The sequence below is a fragment of the Branchiostoma belcheri genome, unplaced genomic scaffold (genome assembly GCF_001625305.1).
Source record: "Branchiostoma belcheri isolate BF01 breed outbred unplaced genomic scaffold, Haploidv18h27 scaffold18, whole genome shotgun sequence".
Lineage (NCBI taxonomy): Eukaryota > Metazoa > Chordata > Leptocardii > Amphioxiformes > Branchiostomatidae > Branchiostoma > Branchiostoma belcheri.
In genome coordinates, this window is record NW_017803268.1 from 1,870,950 (window position 1) to 1,893,950 (window position 23,001).

The 23,001-nt window shown below is 40.7% G+C and overlaps 1 protein-coding gene across 1 annotated transcript in view; it reads right to left on the reverse strand.

The window, feature by feature from the left end:
• LOC109467310 (trichohyalin-like) overlaps positions 1 to 23,001 on the reverse strand; it is a 39,872-nt gene that overhangs the window by 14,813 nt on the left and 2,058 nt on the right. Inside the window, exons 2-10 of the mRNA XM_019765254.1 lie at positions 11,000 to 11,062; positions 8,629 to 8,742; positions 6,413 to 6,487; positions 5,437 to 5,619; positions 4,512 to 4,631; positions 3,725 to 3,835; positions 3,173 to 3,202; positions 2,404 to 2,502; positions 1,701 to 1,841 (exon numbers count right to left, since the gene is read on the reverse strand). Of these exons, the coding sequence (XP_019620813.1) occupies positions 1,701 to 1,841; positions 2,404 to 2,502; positions 3,173 to 3,202; positions 3,725 to 3,835; positions 4,512 to 4,631; positions 5,437 to 5,619; positions 6,413 to 6,487; positions 8,629 to 8,742; positions 11,000 to 11,002 (876 nt within the window). The 5' untranslated portion in view covers positions 11,003 to 11,062. The remainder of the gene's footprint in view (positions 1 to 1,700; positions 1,842 to 2,403; positions 2,503 to 3,172; positions 3,203 to 3,724; positions 3,836 to 4,511; positions 4,632 to 5,436; positions 5,620 to 6,412; positions 6,488 to 8,628; positions 8,743 to 10,999; positions 11,063 to 23,001) is intronic.

Below are 23,001 nucleotides of genomic sequence, written 5' to 3' on the forward strand. Positions count from 1 at the left end.
GAGGTTGAAAAGGCTGATAACTGGTGGATAGACAAGTCATTGGAATGATAATGAAGAGAAAAGTGGCCATCTTTCAGCACGAGTTGGCAAAGGTCCTTTCGAAGAAGAGTGGTAGATTCGCGAGGTAGAAACTCTCCGAGGTTGTCTCTTGTAGCGCCATCAAAATAGGCACGATTTTTAGATGCATTTTATGACCCTTACTTCACAAATACATGTGGTTTCTTAGTATCTTAGTGTGTATTTACTATTCAGACTATCAAACTATAAACTATAAAGAAAGAAAAGAACTACGACGGTTTTGTGTTGAGAGTACATGCGTTTATTCACACTGTGGATGTTCTATACAATTGAGAAATGCTTCCTACTCTACTGATACTCTACTGATGATTATGACTCTTTTTAGATAGGTGTCTTTAAGATATCGACAAAAACGGCAATGGCAGCGACAACACAGATGACGTGCAGTTGCAAACAAGAGACAATCTCGGGAGAGAGACAGAGTGGACTGGTCTAACATCACAGGAAGCAGACAGTGGCAATAAGTGACAACATACAACAACTACAACAAGGACACAATGGCGGTTGACAATCATAGCATCAAAGAGGTGTGTACATGTTTGCTATACTACATACATTGTACTTTCTTATTTTGGGTCTTCCATGGTAAAGTTTCTTTGGCTTGTTGGAGGACACATTTCAATTCCAGGGTATACCTAAAGATACCAATTGCACATAATCTCCTAGAGCGATGGTTTACAACCTTTATGTAAATATCTTGATGAAATACGACAAAAGAGAGCCCAAAGATTGAAATGAGAAAATAGAGGATTCGCAGTAAGACAGATGATGCTATGAAGCGAAAGCTTGAGTCAAGTAAAAGAGTTTGAAGTGGAAGCAATAGAAGACTGCGTAGTGTGTATTTGTGTCTTGCTATAGTCTTTGTATTTACCAATAAGTAACGCGTTGTTCGTTAAACCAAGCGTGTATCACTTACCTTGTCCCCTGCACGTGTTGCATGTTAATAATAGATAGACATGGATTACGGTGAAATCTTTAACTACATCAACAAATCAGAAAACTGTACATGTAAGAAATAATGTTAACCTTGCCTTGATAACACGGGTTAGATCAATGATGTTGTGATTGTACCATAATCAATTGACTGTTATCATGAAAGTTCATCTGTGTTGGTAGTAATCATAGTAAAAACGTTAAACTTTATTCCAACACACTATTTACAGGGATCAAATTTTCAGCGACCACTGTCGCCTTCATCAGGATAATTAATGACCAATCACTTCACAACGTGATCTCGCGAGAGTTACGGTTTACAAACACGGTTAGGGAGAGTTACGGTTTGATCAATTGCTTACGTCACGTATCAGTAAAGTCTCGTGTGAATAAGGTCACGTGTTTGTAAACCGTAACTCTCGCGAGATCACGTTGTGAAGTGATTGGTCATTAATTATCCTGATGAAGGCGACAGTGGTCGATGAAAATTTGATCCCTGTAAATAGTGTGTTGGAATAAAGTTTAACGTTTTTACTATGATCAATTGACTGTGTTCTCCTAAATGTGTCGTTAGTAAGTATAGACTATCAATGATTATAATGTACGGTATTGATCAGATCGCTGTGTTGAAATATGTGTAAAGGCAAACATAGACGAGATGAACTCTGTCTATAAAGGACTAGGCTCACCGATACCTCCTGCTCTTCCGCCTTGCGTGCAGCCTCCCTCTCCAGCTGTAGCTTGTCCATCTCGATTCTGCGCAGTCGCTCCTCCTCGGCACGCATGCGCGCCTCCTCCTCCTTCTGTTTCTGGATCTCCTCGAACTTGCCCTTGAGGTCGAATAAGACAGTATTCATTTGTTTATTTGTTTATTTTGATTTTTCACAAAGTGAAAGGGAGGGCAAAACAGGTGCATACGCACATTTACAAGTTGCCCTCCCCCATACAAAAAACACATATACAACATCAAAATTTACATAGTCAATGACAACAAGTATGGACAAACCCCGTTGTCAAAAGTAGTTCTGGCACAAAGTAGTGCGGCACAGTACTTGAGAAAGCTGCCGAGATTCTGTCGTGTAGGACAGCGAGGTGAAAACTATGCTGAATTGTAGAGGAATACATCGGGTTTGATACCGTGTAATTTGTTTGTTAGGCCGGGGCGGGGTCGATTGGTGCCTGAAAGCGCCAAACAAAAGTGCTTTATGGAAAAACGAGCCGGCAAACTTAAGCTGATTTTCACATATTTTCTAGGGTGTACCCTCAACCCAAACATATTAAATTTTTGTAACTTGCTTGTGCACCCTACTATAAATTTCATGGCGTCGAACCTTCTCACTTTGGGCCCCTTAACTATATAAATCCCCATAGGGTGAAAACTGTGTACGCTACCTTGATGCTGCGCCTCTCCCCGGCCGGCAGGTCGGACGGTGTGACGGGCGGGGCGGCAGACGGAACACCCGTGGGCGTCTCCATCTTCTCAAACATTTCCTGTGGGAAGCGGAAGAGTACTTATAACTACTAGAATGTTTACCGAAGGAAAACATATTGTTTTTGTTCGGTTTCTTCTTCTCCAAACAGGGACCTCTGACCTGCTCAACCTGTTCTAATCTGTCACCATGCTCACTGGTGTTGGGTTACATAATGTTGCAATTTTATTGAAGGAGGGATTTAGACTCCTGTCACCATATATGTGAATGTGTTTCAGTACGAATTAACAGGGCAGACCATATGCGAATGTAAACATAATGCATTTGCTTTGCAAATGTAACCTTTCTATTTCAAAATTTGTTTCATGTCTTATCAAAGTGTACATGGATTAGTATTGAACTTTGATGTTGTAGATTTGAAAGGAATCAAATTACATTTTGAAACTAAGTGACGTTTCAACGTACAGAATATACTTATTGTGCATACAAATATCAAATATCTTTCTTTGCTAAAGAACAACGTTTTTGATACAGTATATCCACTTTGAATTATACGGTATATAACAAGTACACCACCTAATTACCTGACATCTTACATAAAAGTACGGGCTATGCCTTTCTTTCGTAAGATATTTCAACCAACACAAATACGCCACTCTTCAGATATGAATACAAGCTAGAAGAACTATCACTACATGTCCTTGTATGGACCACTCTACAGTCTCACCCACCCCATCTCGTGCTGCGTCACTTGAGTCCGACTGAAAAAGTTCATCACACAAATGTGTTACCATGCATGGGGAAATATTCACATAATCTCGAAAAAGAATGATGAAAGATATTGTATACATCTCTGAATAGAATACCATCCGTATTTTGGCGTATTACGCACAAAATCATATATAAAAATCAACATTAATCTGGTACAAATAAACTGTACTGATTCGTGATGTTGGTATCTTAGAAACAGTTTGCCAATGATGATTAGTTGGGCTGTTTAGAGCTTAAGGACAAGATTCAAATTTATAAAAGAACAGAGAATGATGCAAATGACATCGCGAATTATCAATGCCAAATTTTGATTTGCCTTAGTGTGGAACAGTTGAAAACATGGCCAGAGAAGTGAAGACGTTAGATAAGAAGATTCCCGTAAACGTGAATCATTGATTACATAGCATGGATAGCATTTTTAATCATGGTGACGAGTTGGTGGGTGAGACTGCAATGTTTATGTTAAGAATTATGTGAGAAGTTAGGCAAGATTTTTCTCTTTCCAAAAGTACCTCCTCCATCTGTTTTGAGATCATGCTCTCCTGTTCCTGTTGCTGAATCTGTCGGTCCATCTCAATTCTCCTCTTTCTCTCCTCTTCCGCCCTCCTGCGTTCTTCTTCCTCCTGCGAGTTGATCAGGAAAAAAGTTAACATTCTATTGTACATAGTAAAATGTTGAACTTTATTTCAACACAAGGGTTACACAGAGATCAAATTTTCGACATCCACTGCCGCCTTTATCAGGATAATTAATGACCAATCACTTCAAAACGTAATCTCGCGAGAGTTACGGTTACAGACACGTGACCTTATTCACGCGAGACTTTACGGATATGGATTTGATCTCTTTGTAATCATTGTCTATTGCTGTGTTCAACATTTTACTATGACCACTACCAACACAGATGAACTTTCAGGATAATTGTATTGTATGATATAGGACATCTAAAATAATCATGTTCCAATTGGTCTTAAATAATCAGGGAATATTTTACGCTCCATTTCCACGTTTCATCCTTCAATCGCGATCAATCAATCGCGATCAGACGATTTTCCATTTTGTTATTGAAATACACATCTTCTCTACACATGCGGTACCGTTAAGTACCAGAAACACAAGAAACGGCTAGCCTGGATGCCAGACCCATAGAACGCTAGGCCCAGAGTTAGCCTGGATCAGGGCTTAACTGAGGGGGCACGTTAGCCCAGGGGCACGTTAGCCCAGGGGCCGAGGAACTGGCATATCTGTAGGCCCTGGAAACCGTCTGGCACCCAGGCTACAAGAGAACTGATTTTGAACCTTTTGTTTCTGCATCTCTTCAAACTTCCCCCGCACGCTGCCCCGCATCTTCGGGACGTAACTCTTCGGCGTTTCCTTCGGCTTCTTCTCTTCTTCCTCCTCGTCTGAGTCCATCAGCTCCTAAAGAATCCAACACTCAAGTCATTAAATGTTGAAGTGGCGCAACTTGTTTCTAGCTACAACAGAACCTCTGAATTCAACACTGAACAGATGTCAGCAACATGCCCACTGCATTTTCAACTCCGTCTCTAGTCTAAGGAGAAATATGTTCATCAGAGCATGCTGGCAAACCTAAAGACATCAAACAGTGTCCAAAGAAATAGCTTAGTAAACACAGTACCATAGAGGTATCTCCACGTCTCTTCATAGACAGAGTAATAAAGAAGACTATTCACCAATTTCACACTTCCCATATTGCCTAGTAAAGATCACGGATATGACGTAAGAAGGGGATATACGTAATGCGACCGTGCGAGTAGGAGAGTTTTCGGTAGAAGGTGGAACGATAGAAGGTACGTCATTTTCTCTAATTCCACCAAAAATGCAATAATGGCATGCCCTTTATACTAGATAAATAATTCAAAACAATAGTTGATCAGTTTGTCGATAGAAATATTACATCGAGGAAGGGGGAGGGGTGGTCTTACGTCATATCCGTGATCTTTACTAGGCATTATGGGAAGTGTGAAATTGGTGAATTGGTAAATATGCATACAACTAGTTCTTTGTCGGTCAGTCCTTAACAGAATTGAAAAAGAACCACTCTTACGACAAGAACCGATTACACAAGCTAAATCAAATCAAGCAAATACATTGACAATTCAAAACAGAAGTTGAATACACGTACTCAAGACATTAAACAAAGACAAAAAAGTTCAGAAAAGAGTTGCAGGCGACAGTAAACAATAGCGAATGCGACAAAGACCTTAAGGAATTGTTTTCTAAGTGCTGAGTGTTTCTCCCGCTGGTCTCTCGACTCTCTCTCCTTGCGAACTTCTTCGAATTTCTTGGCCTCCTTCTCTTCCTTCCTGACTCTCATCTGTTCGAATCGCTCCTTTACGTTCACATTGGCGAACTTAGGAACGTAGGAGGCAGACGTTTCAGACTCCTGCAAGGTTGGAATAACGTTGGGCAAACAATTAAACAAAGGACGCGTTATACAAATAACGACAACAAAACAAGACAAAGACTCCAAGAAAAGTAGAAGAAAGAAAGAACACAAAAGATTTTGACACACAAAATAGAAACGTGTATTGGTATATAGTATGTCATGGCTGTATCAGTACACCTACTGACCCACTTTGAAATACCTTAACATATAGCACTTTTATGAGGCATATATTATTTTGAATACTACTAATACATTGTACAAATATGGTTCGCCGTTTGAAGGGGGGTATTGGGTAACCAGTACATTTAGTGTTCAAACGTGTCTTGGTATTTAAAGAAATGTATATATTAAGGCCACACCAATTTAATTTGTTGGTTCTTGGATTCGCCTCTTCATTTTTTTTCTGATTTGCAAAAAAAAAAAAAAGATTCTGGTTCTGAATCAACTGAAATATTTTGTCCCCAACAGTTGAGGAAAGTCCTTTTCTTTCTACTTCTTACAGTTTTTCCATTTATCAATACGGTGGTTTGATTAAAAGTTCAAAATTCATTGTTTAAATATTAACCCAGCCTTTTTTGTTGACTTCATGGCTCCTATCGTAGCGTTTGGGGCTATAATAGGATGCCTAAACCTGTTTTTTTTCGCCATGTCGCTTCATATTTTTTTCTGAAAACATCCGAGAACCAACAAATTAAATTGGTGTTGCCTAATGGCAGGTGATAGACACAGCCATGACTAACGTTGAAATCTGACGTTACTGACATTTTACTACACGGTACTGTGACGTTACCTTCTTGGGCTGATGGACAACCTTAGCAGCAGAACGGGGCAACTGAACCTTGGTAAGACCAGGTACGATCGGGTCCTAGTAACATTTAGCAAAGATATTAACTTTACTATCGATTACCATACGTATTTCAATACCTTAACAAACGGTAAAGTTGTACTGAAAACTTGTACCCGTTGTTGTTTGAATTGAAAATATTTTTGTTGTCTACTCTCAGAGTATGCATGCTTTAGCAGGCAGATATCTTGACACATACAAATACATGCTGTAGTCATCTTAATGGCCGAATGAATATATGAGTGAATGAATGAATGAATTTCAAATAAATGAATGAATGACCGAATGAATGAATGAATGATGAATGAATGGCTCTCCTAAAGAGGAATGAATGAATGAATGAATGAATGAATGAATGAATGTAAAATGAATGGAGGAATGAATGAGTTATAGATAATAACTTTTTAAAGGATATAATAATAGCAAAGTCTATAGCTAGCTACAGTTAAAACTGCTGCAGAATGTGAGACGACAACATGCAATGCGAGAGCAGCAGACGAGCTACTAGTCATTTCCCCACACACAAACATTTATGTTCCTGACTATGATGTAATTTATGCCTGACTCATCTTGCTCATTGCAAAAACTACCAGTATCCATGTTATGTGAACTTTGACAAAACCGCAAGGTGGCGTACGTTTCTTTTGGCCTGCCGGAAGCACCAGTTTGCGTTTCTCGTCAGCCATTTCCACAGCACACCCAAAGTCATTCAGATAGACATTCCACTCAGACGACACGAAACCATTTCCCCTTTTTTTTTCTAAAGCCTGGTCAACATTACAGAGACTTCTCAGCGCTTAAGAGCAAATTCTTAAGATCTTAGGTAAACAACCCTAAAAGGAAAGGGGGATAAATAAGGAAGACCCTTCTTTGCCGTGACAACCTTAAGTACAAGACTTGGCACTTAAACTTTCAACATCCCCAGACTTTTAGCCTTTCTGTTAGGGATTGTTGACGTTTGGTTTGTGTCTGTTAGCGGATGTGCAAAAGAAGTATGTATAGTGGATTCTTGGCACAGTGAACTGGTGGCAAGTAGAATTTAAAACCCTGATGTACAGCTAGAAAAACTAAGTATACGAGAATATTTCAATGGGCTGTAAGGAACGGGGGCGGGGGCATTCACATATTTCAGTTTTGATCACAACTTTATGTGCAACGTTTTCATAGAAAAACAGGCCTCGAAATTAACATTTCTTGCTATTGTCCCAGCACTGTCCCAAAAATAAATTTCAATTGTCCCGAAGTGAGGATGAAGTTGAACTGTCCCAACCTGGGTTTTTTTTTGGGGGGGGGGGGGTATTGTATGACTTTAACTTCAAGTCAACTTTACTTTGCTTATGGTCACTCCCAGGCGCACCATAATTGCAGTGTAGATAGTAAATTCGGGGGGACTTTTCCGGATCCAAAAGCTGGGACGTGATTTTTGCCTGATAATCAAAAGAAGGGCTGACATTCTGATGTTATTTTTCTATTGTCCCAACAATGTCTCAAAGTGTCTTTTTAGTTGTCCCAGCCTGAATTTTAGTGGCCAGTGGCCATTTGACCACCTTTACTTTCGAGCCCTGAAAAATGTCTTAAGAACTCTAATACTAAGTTACCAGTCTGCTCAGTTTGGATGACATGACATGAAATCTCTATATTTAGTCACATGCGTCCATATGAGAACGACAGTGCATGACCTATGGCCTACTCTGCTTGAATTTAGAATAACCGTTCCATTCAAAGCATCCAAGGTCATGAAACAGCCAACCATGGGTAAAAAAATCCCAATGACGACAGCAGGAATGACAAGACAAAACTAGATACAACAAAAACACAAACTAGACAAAAAACTAAACTAAAACGTGTTTGCTCAGCCCCTGTTTGTTACTGTTTACGAAAGTCTCAACATTGTTTATTTGACGTAAGCGTCGTGGGATCATGTGTTAGAATGTAAACAGTGTATCTTCAGGGTATGACAGAATACTGTTGTTGGAATGTGAAGTCTTGTAGTTTACAGACACAAATTTGTAAGAAAATCGTTACAGCGTCTTGTTTCGAGGGCCACTGTGTTTCCGACGAGTGGTTTACCGCCACACAGGGACCATTATGCGTTAGTGTAACCCTTCGCTTGCCACACAACCGTCTAGTGTTTGTACATGATACACGATCCGGCGACTCACTTTCTTGTTGTCGCCGTTGACGGAGTTGGACGAGGGCTCTGTGGCCGACTGCTGGTCGCTGCTGCTGCCCCCCTCCCCTGTCTTGGCCATGGTTTTTGTTTTACTGGGCTGCACCTGTTGGAAATATAATAACAAACAACTCGTGAAGTGCCATTCTCACAGAACACGGACGCCATTTTGATGATGACGGAGCGCCTCCCTGTTCATGAACTATCATTTCTGCTACAATTTTAGATTTGACAATTCGGCCACTAATTTTATGCTAGAAAAATATAATATCAACAAAAATAGATACAGGATAGTGTAATGATTTTGGTATTTTAACGCGTTCTACAGTGCCACAAGTAACTCAGCGCAAGTTCCCACTTACATTTACACCTGCACACCAGGCAATTGTTCGCACAAATCAATCGGAGCGGGCCTTTGTAAGACAAGCAATACAAGTACAATAGAGATGTCAGACCGGTGCATAGGTACACGCGGGATTTGGGCCCAGCGGATAACATTACATACCGGTGCTCTGACCAGTACATAGTGGTACAGCTCTATCAACATTACCTTCCTACGAAAACATGTTCTCAGCGTTAAGCCATGCACAGGCCTGCAAACTCATGAATGAAAAAAAAAACACCAAACACACAAGAATAACCAAAACAGTTCAAAAAGCATACACGGGAGCTAATATACATACGTTATAATACGGTGGTAGTTCGACTCCACTCTGTCGAATGACGATTTCGTCCACTGTTTTAAAAGCTACTTAATCATTGATAATGCTGCACCCAAACAAACCAAGCCCTACGAGTCACGGGGATATAAACAGTAAAACAGGATGGTGAGATATAACGTTACTAAGTTGTCAGCGCAAATGTTTGAAAGATTATGACGTTCGGTCAAAAAACGGAGCATACACTAATTCTGGTACTCACCATGCCTCTCACTAGTCATTGTGTACCAAGTGCATACCAAGTACGGAGGGGTGACTCATTTCTACTTTAAGGGGGGTGTATGATTCATGCTCAAATTTAGGGATGGTCCATGTCTAAAATAGGCAATATCGTTTTTCTTGAAAACCTGATAATACCTTTGTGGTAGGGCTATCCAAGGTCAATTGGGAACGACTGTAGTTTAGACGCCCCCCTCCCCCCTAAGAATTACTCCCCCTCCCCCAGAAAGCCAAGTGGTAAGGTCAAGGGTCAAAGAGGGGGTCGGGACTCTACATATCAGTCCTATGGAGTCATGGGATAATATTTCAAAACCAGTAACTCCGTCAAAGCCCTGCGACCCACACCGTACCACTACACGAGCTCACAACAAAGCGGGCGGCAAATATCTACAGAAACTGACCCTCACCGGCCTGAAAAGAGAGCTGGCCGTACGCAAACAGAGACGGGAATTCTTGCAGCGATTGGGTTGTATATTCAAGTGTTCTGGGAGACTAGGGGAGCCGGGTTGTGTGCATTCCGACAGCGTCTCGTTTCAGAGGCTACGTTCCAAATATGTAGGGAGGGCTGTGGGAGAGGGGAGGGCTATATTTGGGGCTACATGCGCGCCCGAACGCGTCAAGAGGGTGCTTCAGAGTTCGTCACTGAAAGGGTGCGGAGAGACGTGGGGATTTAGCTGTAGCCTCCAAAACAGATTTAGGCCAAAGGGGCGTTTTGATGTTGGTGTGTTACGTGTTGAATGAAGTAAAAAATATTTATTAACAACAATTTGCACAGTAAACCAGTCATATCAGCCCTGATGAAGATGACAGACGGTCGTCGAAACGTTGATCGGCCTGTGAATGTTTGTGAATAAAAGAACTTTACTATTGAATCAGTCACTAACCTGAAGAAATAATGTACGGGTGTTTTATGTGTTGTTTTCCGACTGTCATGAGTTTACGTAAGCTGGGTGTGTAAAATTGGCACGACAGGTATCACAGAGGCACAGAGATAAAGTACGTTTCTCTGGGTGAATTATGTACAGGGCGGGGTTGCGGAGGAGGGGGAGGGCATGATATATTTTAATAGGATCACGGACTAATTTTAGCACCTTCGGTATATCTTGGGTGCCGGAACTGCCATGGCCAAGTGACATGGTTTTGCAGCAAAAAAAAATTTAAATTGAGCACAGCAATTATAGCAACATCTCTGATCAATGTTATCAACGTGCGCAATACATACAATACACTTGCTATATTTCTCACAGATGTTAAAGTTTTGTCAAGGACAATATAATCAAGTAAAAATCCCGCGTTTCTTTAACTATTTCCTTTCCCTGTGCCTCGCATTTTAAGGACTTCCTAGAACCGTAGTAGCCTAATTCAGGGAAAAGATAAGTAGTTAGAGTATGCAAACACTACAACTGCAAGGACACTGCAACTCACCATGAGCAAAGATGGGCCGGGAATCCCGGGATGACTCTGTAGTCTGCAATGTTATTGGAGGTCCTGTCAAAAATAGAAAATATCGTCACTGTTACTGTGTACCATTAAATAACAATACTCATTACCTTCAACAAACAATTAAAAGTGCAATAATCTAGTGCAATATTTGATGCTTATGCTTAAGTTATGTACATGTTAAAATTATATTCTACCTGTGTATCCCATTGTAAAAGCTGCCCAATTCAGCCTGCGGGCTGCAATTAGCAACTTATATGTATGTTGTATGTATGTTTCTTTCGAAATAAACCAGTCTATATAACAAGAAGGTTATGTTTTTGGTTTTGCTATGGTGAAGTAGCAGTGGTCTGGGTCTGTATGACAGCATAACTTAATGGATCCTGATGATACTTGGTAGGAGTGTAGTGGTTGGGGAAACAAAGGTCAAGTTCGGACATGGTTCACCTAGCGTTTTCCTGCGGTACTGCAGCAGACTGTGTATGTTTGTGTGTTTGTATGTGTACAACATAACTCGAGAAACTGTGGATGGTTGTGCATGATATTTTTCATATTTTTGTATTTGTTGTGAACTTCATATGACATTAATTTCGAGCATAAAGCAATAAATCTTTGCAAAAGGAGGTTAACAGTAGGATATAGGAAAGAGCAACTGGGCCCATTTTGAAGTACGAATATCAAACTGTGACAACTCAACTTACACCCCTTTCCCTACTGATTCACCTTGACTTGTGCATAACTAGGGAAGGTTTGAATGTGTGTTTGGCTGGTCGCCACTGTGTGCTGTACGGCATGTGGCCGGGCATGTAGGAGGGGGGAACTCTTTAGTAAACGGATTTTCTTCAATTATCCTCAACAGGCGTATCCTCCCCCAAGTGTCTCTTGTGATCACTCAGTATATCTTAAGACATCAGGCGGTATCTTCTTAGAGGTGCTAGGATCTGTCTTTAGGGAACTCTTTAGTCAATGGATTTTCTTCAATTATCCTCAACAGGCGTATCCTCCTACAAATGTCTCTTGTGATCACTCAGTATATCTTAAGACATCAGTCGGTATCTTCTTAGAGGTAATAGGATCTGTCTTTAGGGAACTCTTTAGTCAACGGATTTTCTTCAATTATCCTCAACAGGAGTATCCTCCTCCAAATGTCTTTTGTGATCACTCAGTGTATCTTAAGACATCAAGCGGTATCTTCTTAGAGGTGCTAGGGTCTGTCTTTAGGGAACTCTTTAGTCAATGGATTTTCTTCAATTATCCTCAACAGGCGCATCCTCCTCCAAATGTCTCTTGTGATCACTCAGTATATCTTAAGACATCAAGCGGTATCTTCTGAAAGGTACTAGGGTCTGTCTCAGGAGGAGCATTCCTTCTAAGATCAGATCCCTGTTAGGTAATACTAGAAGTCTTAAGGGGCTCAGGGATGGAGATAGAGCAAAAGACGTTTTGTACACCATTCGCTTATTCAATAGGTATATGATATCAGCATCACTTAAGCGACCGACCCAGTAAGGCCTTTTTATTTCCCAAGTGCACTAGTAGGATATTAAAAATTGACCGGATCGAACCGGATCAAAGCTAATCTATTCGGCTCGATTTGGACAGTTCTATTCTTTCTGAATCTGTCTTTAATTCACAGATGGCATACCCTACACATATATATATGGTGCAAATGACAACCGGCTTCGACCTCATTTGTAACACAATTAGAATATGATACAAACAATGGCAAAACAGTCTGGATGCCTTTAAAGTGGATACCATGAAATGAGCGGCTCGGCTACAAACGTCTGGTCGGGGGAGTCTCGCCCAGGCACCGAGGGACGTGTCGCGAGTTCACGGTCCCCGTTATATGCTTCATTAATCTTAATCACACTTAACGTGAACTTGGGCCAAACATGCGGACTTAATTATCACAAGATCAAACGTCGAAAACGTGCTTCAACTGCCTGAGTACAGACCACGTGACGCTGAGATGTCACGTGACATTCAGTCCATTTTGAGATAGCACGTCGACGAAACCCCCAATTTTTCACGGTTTTCGTTGGATTTTTGGTCAACGTTGTATCAGAATTTTGCCTGTTGGAGACGATATTTTTCTGACATAACATTTAGAAACTACAGACGGAGTGTTAACGTTAACCTTATATGCGCGAATACGACATTCTGCCGAAGTGCTATGCACAATACATTACGAGTTACATTACAACAATACGATCTGCCGACGTGCCTTTTGAGATGCCTTTGTAAGATATGTAGGTATTTTGTAGAATATGGAAGTCCAATTTTTGGAGACGCTCTGAGGCAGAACTAGAAAACCTGACTAGACTGTGTATTGGACGACTCCAAATCGTCCATGAAAAGAAATAAAATAGCTCTTGAAGAACTGAAAGAGACGTTCATATGATAATGCGAAGGAGACGAAGAATCACTAAAACAAACCACTCAAATGACTGAGGAAATCCTAACAAGTACAAGTAAGTAATAAACTTAAAGGCTCATTTTCTATGTGTATCATTACGAAACAAAAAGACACCCAGACATCTCCGATGACGTCACACTCAGACGTCCACCATCACTCAACGTCATCGCCTCGGTGTGATATTTTGAACTTAGGTGACCTTTAACCCGGAAGTGTGTCACAGCGTCCGCCATTACGTCTTCGCAATAACTTACCGATGTTTTCTCAACTAACAAGACGACAGATCTTGACAGATATAAGCAAACAGATGACGAACTCGCTGAATGTGGAAAAGGGCACTTGGACGTTGTGCCCTTGGGAAAGGCACTTTACACGACTTTCCTCACTCCACCCAGGTGTGAATGGGTACCTAACTTCGGTTGGGGAAAGTCGTATTGAGGTCACCTAGTGTCGCCGAATGGCTGCCGTATAGACCCTTGCGACAGTTCCACAAAAAAATGATTGTGGAACAAATATGTGTATCATGTGTATTATTTGATTGTTGTAATTGATGTGATTTGTATTGATTATTATGTGATACCCTGCATCAATTCAGCCGTATAAAGGCTGCGACTGCACGGGTACTGTTTGGACAATAAAAACCATTTATTTAAAGAACTGTACATCTGGCTTTTTTATCAGTCGATTCGACACCATCCTAGCTTATGCCATAATGTCTTTATTACTCTCTAATGTATCTAGAACTGCATAAGATCTTACTGGGCTGTATTTTTTTTTTCTTTCAATAATAAAACAAAACGAATTTTAGGGATGACTAACTAGGGTTATAAGTAGCATGGGTGTAGAAATGTAACCATCTTCTTTACATTTCGTGCAAATACTGTTTTCTGTTTCTCTGCGTTAATATTGAATCTGTTAGAAACGTTGAGAATACCCCAATATGACCTATTTTACTTATGGTCCCACCCGTTGAAAGAAAGACCTATTTGAAAACCCAAGCCGCCATCTTGTTTGGTAAGTCAACAGATAGAATTCCTAAGTCATCTGTACGGAGGGCACGGTCCGTGGCAGAATATACGGCCACTCGTGTTCCTGACACATACATGGGTGTCAACACACATACCTCAAGACACTGGGCTTAACGGAGGTCTTAAGAGGGTCTATCACAGATTCATCAGGCACGTATAAAACTCCGAATGAACTTTTCATTGTATCGAAACTACATAGACTACAAATGGTATCATTCTACATAGTGTATTACATTGTGTTGCACAATTTTCAACAGTATATGGCTAACATATATAAACTCATTGCACAACAATTGTACAAGCTACAACGTACATGTATGGCATCTACTGCCATATGGCAATGCATATAGCAACAAACAGCTATGGCACTAATATATCTTACCGTAAAGACAATGAAGCCTGGTATGAGAATGTACGTTTACAATCATAAGTGATGTCCCTGTTGGTACAATACATGGGTGGTCGCATGTAATATGTACTTGAATTTGCTTGTTGAATGTATTGATATTTATAAATCTGTAACGGTTATGAATATTGTAATTGCGCTCTCACCGCCAAGGCCCGGGTTCGATTCCCGGTGTGGGAACCACTGTAAGAAACAGGAGGAGCCAGTAAAAATCCTTCTGGTCCCGGGCCGGGGTTCGAACCCACGACCTCCCGGGCACCAGAGCTTCATAACCAGACGCTCTAACCACTCCGCTAAAAGGTCTAGACCCATCGGCCGGGTCAGTTGGTAGCGCCTATAAACCCCCACTGTTACAAATCCTGGTATGAACATGTACTGGACATTGTTATGATATAGAAGAACGCACGATGGCTCTAACAGCTGTTTTGAAGGTCTCGCCTTCTTTGTTTTCACAGAAACATTCCAACGTTCCAAGAAAGGGTAGGGAACCTCGTCACTCGGTAAAGGCAGGATATCATTCGGGTCCTGGCATTCAGACGACCCTCGGACATTCTTACAGACAGGCCGGTTTGTTTTTTCCGTCGACAATTGCGGAGGTCGTCTGCGTCAAGCGTTGACAGATGGATGATGGGAGCTTCGGGAAGAACTGGGTGTTTTACGACATACGTCGCCGTTTTGCGACATTCCCATAATGCCTTGCCATCCTTTGATACCCGGATGTGAAATTTGTGGAACACTTTCTGATTGCAAATCACTTGTATAAACATTACGATATATTCCGTCGAGAAGCGAAGATTAAAGAAAGAAAAAGAAAGAAAAAGAAAGAAGAAAGAAGCAAGGAAAGAAAGAAAGAAAGAAAAAAGAAAAAAAAGAAAGAAGCAAGGAAAGACAGAAAGAAAGGAAAGTCAGATCACGATGAGTCAGCACAACGAATCTAAACTGGAAATCGTCTTAGACAAACGCGATGTTGATTGAAGGCGTCTAAGTAAAAGTCTTGGCCTGGATCACTGCTTAAAGTAAACGCAGACCAAAGATACGAGGTCTGAGAAACACTGGCAAGGAAGTGGCCTTAATTCTTCACTCGGAGAACGTGTTGAGATGTCCCTGAAAGAATGCCAGAGAACTGGAAGCCGTCCAGACTGTCATGTTCCAGCACGCCGGTGGTCACTTCTTACTGGTGCCAGATGATTTAGCCATGTAGTCACTTTGAGTTGCCCTTGAGCTTGAACGTATGTTGGTGAACAGAGGTCATTGTCGGTAGCCTTGGACCCATCCTATTCTAGCTCCTCTGATCGCTATGGCCTGTGTGTTGAATTAAGTTGAGTTGAGTTGAGCTGCTTTAAAACTTTAATTACTGTTCTGGACAGAATTATTCGTGTAAAACTCTCACAAACAAATTTAGCGCGTTGAGGTTGGAATATTAAAAAACGAGATGACTCATACGACTTTTTGTCATGTTCAACTGTTTTTTTTTTCTGTTTTTTCACATGTGATTATTAGTGTCACATTGTGCTCTCAGTTCATCTAGTGACGCTGAAGAAGAGTGAAGGATGTCACTCAAAACGTCCCGAAGTTATCTCTGTTATTTAACCAGTAGTAGGCTTTGAATTGTCTTAAATAAGATGACAGAAATTTCGACTCATGATATGTAGGAAGGGACACTCAGACCGTTTGCCATACCAACATCTGTGACCCCAATCCTATATCTGCCTGGCAAAGCCATCATCCGGTCTCTCCATAACAAAAATAGACACAGAGACATGATTCCTACACTAAACTTTCACGTTGCATTGTCTGGGATTAACAGGACAGCCAAGAAAAACAAATGTTGGCAGTCTCGCGAGAACGCGCGAGATTTGCAACAAATTTTTGTAATCTCGCGAGAACGCACGAGATTTGCATGCCATCGGATGATAGGGTGATGGCCCCCAGACTCGTCCTATTAGATAAGATATGACAGCAATGTCTCCCTGTAAGGAGGCTATCTGACGTAAATTACTTCTAGCCAGAGGCAAATAGCAACTGTAGATCATGGGGCAACTCATTTGTCAAGTATCGTTGGAAACAGTTGTTACAAAAGTTAGCATAGGGTGCATTTGTACTACGATATAAGATAGCATCCTAAATTTGAAATGTTGTGACTGATTAGTATGAATTATAGTACAATAGATAGGAGATATAAACTAATGTATAAAAACTCGTTGATTTCATTCAAGAACTAAAAAAACATATGGATAGTTTTTCAGTGATTATGTTATCCCACTGAAGCTAATTTTTGCTTGTTCCTTGAAAAAATAGGTTTTATTTCAATGTTATTGACTGAGAGAGCTATGGATATATATTACACCGCATGTTGACAGCTTTCTATTGCTAACACAATGTTTATGTCCCCGTTCAGGGTAGGGCCAGATGTTCTAAATGTATACTGTAATTCGGAAGGTATGGAAGTATTCCAATATTGTGCTATGTTTAGCCTCGAAACAGATGTCGATGTGTGATATACATAGATATCATATTATAACGATGTTATGTCGGGATGTGATTAAAATACATGTGTTATCCAAATAGCAAGCATAGGAGATACTGCAACTTTCTGTATGTGAAAACTTGGGACAGAGTAAAAAAGCCTACCTTATCCCTTTTTTTCTGCTCAGAGACAATACAATAAGATAAAGGCCAACGCTCACGTGCAAGAAGACAAGTAAGTAAATACATGTTAAAGAGGCTATCTACATCAGGGAATTACAACCATCCCTCAACAGAGACGGGGGGCGCCACAGACTTTCTGCAACCTATGATCCACTGCTCACGGACTCACGTGTGTTATCTACATAACATGACGTCACAGAAGCAGTGTATTGCTCATTCCTTGACAAAGACTGGAGTTGTCAAAAATTTGGGTCACATTGTTCGGCATTTTTGCTCCATGAATGTCGATAAACATTGGGATAGTGTTCTTTTAACTTAGTACGCAGACTAGGATATTGATTTTGAAAAATCTTGTTTTCAAGCTGTAAAAACCGCATTAGGCATCTTCAAATCGGATGTTAGCTTGGTGTTGAGAGCTTCTCCAATATTCTTATTTTTACATAGCTCTCTACAGCCGAAACCCGAGTGTTTCTGTAGCATTTCTGCCCCTCCCAAACGACAACAACAAACACCATCAGTACGTCACTGTTGTCTCTGGGAGCCGTGGTGTTTACCAGTCAAGAGTTCAGCCAACGCTGCGTTCAGCTTAGGCCACAGCAAGTAAATTTTATGGATGACATGCTCCGCAGATTCCAAAGTCTAATGCGAGCGGGCGAAAAAACAAGGCGGTCCGAAAAAACAAGGTTCCTACAATTTAAAATTTGGACTCAATCATTGTACAAATGGTTTTGATTCAGTAGAAACATCACATATACACAGCCAGGATCGCATATTACTGCATCAAAGTAAGAAACAAAACATTAAATCAGAGCCTTTTCTTGTCTCCTGTCTTCATAGTTATCTGTCATCCACCTTCCGACATGGCAGCAGACATCTTTGCCCATTTTCGGCATGGTGACCACTGTCAGAAGGCAACAAAATTTCTTGGTTTTATTTTTCCAAAATTAGGGGGAAATCAATGCGCGCGCTGATGTCATCCATAAATATTACTTGCTGTGGCCTTACTGGGAAACGACGTGTTGACAAAACAGCCAAATTAAGAACCGCTATCTGAGCGTCTTGAATAACAATTTCAAATATAATTGGTTTGGATTTCACTTCCTTCCTGTAAACAGTTTAAAATCCCTAGGATATCAGTTAGGTATATATGTTACATTACACATATGCATCTTAAAACCCTTGTCCTGCGGAGCACAACAATTGTTGTTTTGCACGTAGAGTACCATCTATATAGCACCCTGTATAGGTATGATTTGGGGGTATTTCTCGTGCAACGCATCACAGGGCAAAAATAGTCGGGGGTGTATGACCTGATTAAGACATGAAATTATTGAAAATTGAAAAAAATATTGTATAAAAATGGCAGCAGGACAAGGGTTAAGAGAATTATGTCCTCTCTTTCTTACTTTCCCACTAGCAGACGACCACGAATATTATCGTGAAGGTTATTGCAAATTCATGCCCGGGGGGCTAATTGCAGATCACAAACAGAACAATGAAACGTAGTATAAAATAACTAAAATCTACATGATAAAAGGTAGTTGTCTAGAGCTATAGCTATGTCTAAAACTATGTCTAAGGGGTTTGACTTCTCTTTTTTAGACCATGGAAGACGTAATGTCCCACCTTTTCCAAAATTATTGGGTTTTGGGAAGTTAAAAGAAGAATAGTTTTTTCTTTGTCTGTAAAATTAGGATAAATTGTAGAAGTTTGAATAGTTAACTCATTTCGAGCGTTGCTATGAAAGGAACAATTTGAGAACACTCCCCTTCCTCGTTTTTTTAATGCCCTTTTCCCCATATGTTGAATCTTGAGTCTACATTTTTTCATTTTCAAACATTCCTGTGGATGTCACCCCTGAACTGTTTCCATGGCTCAAATCCAGCATGTTGTCGCCAGATATCTTGATACGGAAAGTAAATGACATGCCTGGTCATGCGGGGATGTAAACTTCTAACTTTCAGAGACACAAGTCTCCAATGATTCGGTAGTTTTACATGTAAGTCTCATTTCACATTTACTGCTGTGTTGAAGTATCTTGTTTTATGACTCGTTGACGCTAATGCTACATGATTCCCCAGTTACGGCTTATTTAGGCCACAGCGAGTAAATTTTATGGATGACATCCTCCGCAGACTCCAAATTAAATGCGATAGGGCGAAAAAAAACAGGGCGGGCCAAAAAAAACAAGATTTTCAAATTTTGACATCATAATCCTTGTTAAACAAGAAATGATACCCATATTGTGCTATGCTTAATACCAACTATTACAACATCCATTTGTCACAGAAAAATTCGTCTTTACAACAAGACAATTAGCACTGAGTAATTGGACATCTGGTAATCGCGCCATGTACAGCATATGTTAACTGTGACATGTTATTTGTGATGTTTTTAATATTGAGATTTTACCTATGTGATGATTCGTTTTAAAATGTAAATGTTTTTAATGTGACTTGTGTACTAAGGACGTAATTCGGGTGCACATGTGTTGCCCGCGAGTTCCTTAATGAATAAAGATTGATTGATTGAAAAATAAAAGGTTTCAAGCCCCCACTACAAATACAGATTGTTTTCTTCAACACTTCATTATTTTCTTAACACTCCTCCTCACTTCCTTTAAGTGTCTACCTACGCTTTTTTCACGGTGATACCTTCTCTGATATTTTGACTGTGGCCAAAGAATACTGTCTGGCTAATGGATACTGCCTCGTCAATTTGATACTGTCTTTTGCAGCCACTAAAGCATCTGCTTCGAGATTAATTTTTCAAATTTGACTCCCTCGCGCAAAATATGAAACTCGGCATTCCTTCATGCTCCTCCCGCTATTTGCATGTTGGCTCAGCCTTGAAAAACACTGCCCTTGAGATGTGAGCTGTTGCTGTGACGTCAGTAGCGGGGACGGTATCGTGTTTGAAGCGCGCAGGCTGCTAGCAGGGCTCGTGGCCAACATGGTCAATGTCATGTCACAATGTTTGTACGGGCTGCGGTGAAGGGCGGCAGTTGGGCTCAGGTCTACTGAGGTTCGAAAAATCTGTATCTGTATCTGTATAGCCGGTATAACCGCCTTTCGGCGTAACACACCAGCTTCTGTATCTGTATAGCCGGTATAACCGCCTTTCGGCGTAACACACCAGCTTCGCAGGCACGCGGCGCGGCGGCAGCTGGCTATATTACATCGATCAACTTGTTACACCTAGCCCTTGAACTTCTAGCTCTTTAAAGCTATCTATTGACAACTTCTACTGTACTTGGTGACAGTGGGTTCCACTCTGCGATAGTTCTAGGAAAGAATGAATTCTTGAACACCTCAATCCTTGGTTGATAACTCTGGTACTTGAAGGCATGGCTATTTCTTGTTCTCTTCTGGGCTGGTATTAGGTACTTAGTAGTTGGGACGTCCACCAGTTTATTAGTCATTTTGTACATCATGCATAGTCTGGACATCTTTCTTCTGTCTTCCAGTGAGGCCCACTGTAGGTTTCTTTTCATTTCCGTGACACTAGCGCCTCTTTCATAGTTGTTCATAGAATGTTAAGAGTCTTGAAGAAAAAGTTTCAAATAGGACTAATTTTATGTTTTTATGTTATTTTACTTAAAAGAGGGGTAAATCTAGTCTTGATACTCGATACTTTATTAGCCTAGAAGCAGATCTTCCGGTGGCTGCAAAGATAGTTGGCCTGAGGTCTGGGGTTGAAAGAATGTTAGAGTCTTGAAGAAAAAAGTTTCAAAGAGGAGTATTGTTATGTTTCTATGTTATTTTACTTTAAAACGGGGGTAAAACTAGTCTCCAAGCAGATATTACGGTGGTACACAGTATCAAAAAAATTAAATTGGCCAGACAGTGTTCATTTGCCAGACAATATCCATTGGCCACCCATAAGGTTGAGGACTCTCTCTAGATGGCCAGTTCTAACCGTAGCGCTTTTTCCGCCAGACATCTGCTTGGAAATTAGGATAAAACAAAGGACAAATACATTTAAAAAGGTGTGCATCAGGAAAGATAATAGTAGTGGGAGAACGGTCTTGGTGCATTTTTTTGTTAGTGTTTGCCAGACGACGGCTCAAGCGATATTTCTTATAATTAGTTAAATTTGCCCCTCTATTTCCCACCTTATGTCCTTTCATACCTATTAGGCCACACCGACTTAATTTTATGGATGACATCCGCGCGTGCATTGATTTTCGCTTGTTGTACAAAAAAAAGATCACGTCCTCCGAGGCTTTGGCCCGGCTCTAGGCCTGGGTAGTCCATGGTAGTTAGCGACAATACGGAGCCGGTGGTAACTCTGGAGGATGGCACCCAGGCTACCGATTCATAGATTCCGCAAAAAAACGCGTACACAAAAAGGCCAGCATGTGTCGGCTTGTCATATACGTCGCTATATATATGTACTGCCGCAAATTCACAATACCAGCTTTGTATTCCTGTGGTTTAGTGGCATTTTTATTTTTGCCCGATTTTTTTTATTCGCCCGCGCGCACTAGTTTGGGGGGCTTCAGGGGATGTTATCCATAAAATTAAGTCGGTGTGACCTTATATCATATAGATTGTCTATGATTTAGCGTAAGTTATCGTGGAAAATTTGAAGACGTTTCCCCGCCTAACGTGTGTTCCGTCAGAGTCCATTGCGTGTAACGTTAAACAGTGTTAGGACGTTTGGAGGTCAAAAGGTCACCGGAAATGCAAACTTAAACAGGTGTAGCGTTCAAGGCATGTGACCTGAGCGGGACCTACAGGAAATTAAAAGGGAAAGTGACTTTCACTTGGTTTACAGCATACCTCAAATACCCGTCTAGACATTAGTATGGTGCTAATAGTTTTGTTGTGTATCTATTTTCAATTAACTCCCTCAAAATGCTTAGACGTAACGGCACAATTAGATATGCTTCTTCTTAACCCAAATAAAGTTTATAACTCTATAGAAAACACAGTAAAATGAAGCTATTATCTTTTACCATTAAAGGAATACAGTGCAGTTTTAGGGCTTGGAAACCAGATTCAAAGCCAATATTCTAGCCATTTATCTACATATTGAGTGAAACAACACTATCCCAGTGTACATTGACCCGCATGGAGCAAAAATTCTCAACATTATGACGGAAAATGGTTACGGTAAGGGCCCTTGGCTGATTTTTAGGGTACCACCCAGAAAATAAAGGACTCATCTTGGGGCTTGTTTCTGTAGTTTTAAAAGCCCAAACTATGAAATACTGACTCAAATGTGCCAATGTGAAGCAGTACGTGTCATCACAAAGATTGCCTTACGCAGAATATTTCCAGTTTTGCTGCCCTGAAATCGCATCGGATGCCTTTTCATCACATTTATCAAATTTCCCATTAAGCGTACTTTTCCGTCCTCTTACTAACATTAGCATCATTTCTGTTGCCTACTCTAATTGCGAGGACAGACAGATCCTGACCGTGTTAAGGTCACAGCAAGTAATTTTTATGGATGACATCAGCGCGCGCATTAATTTTCG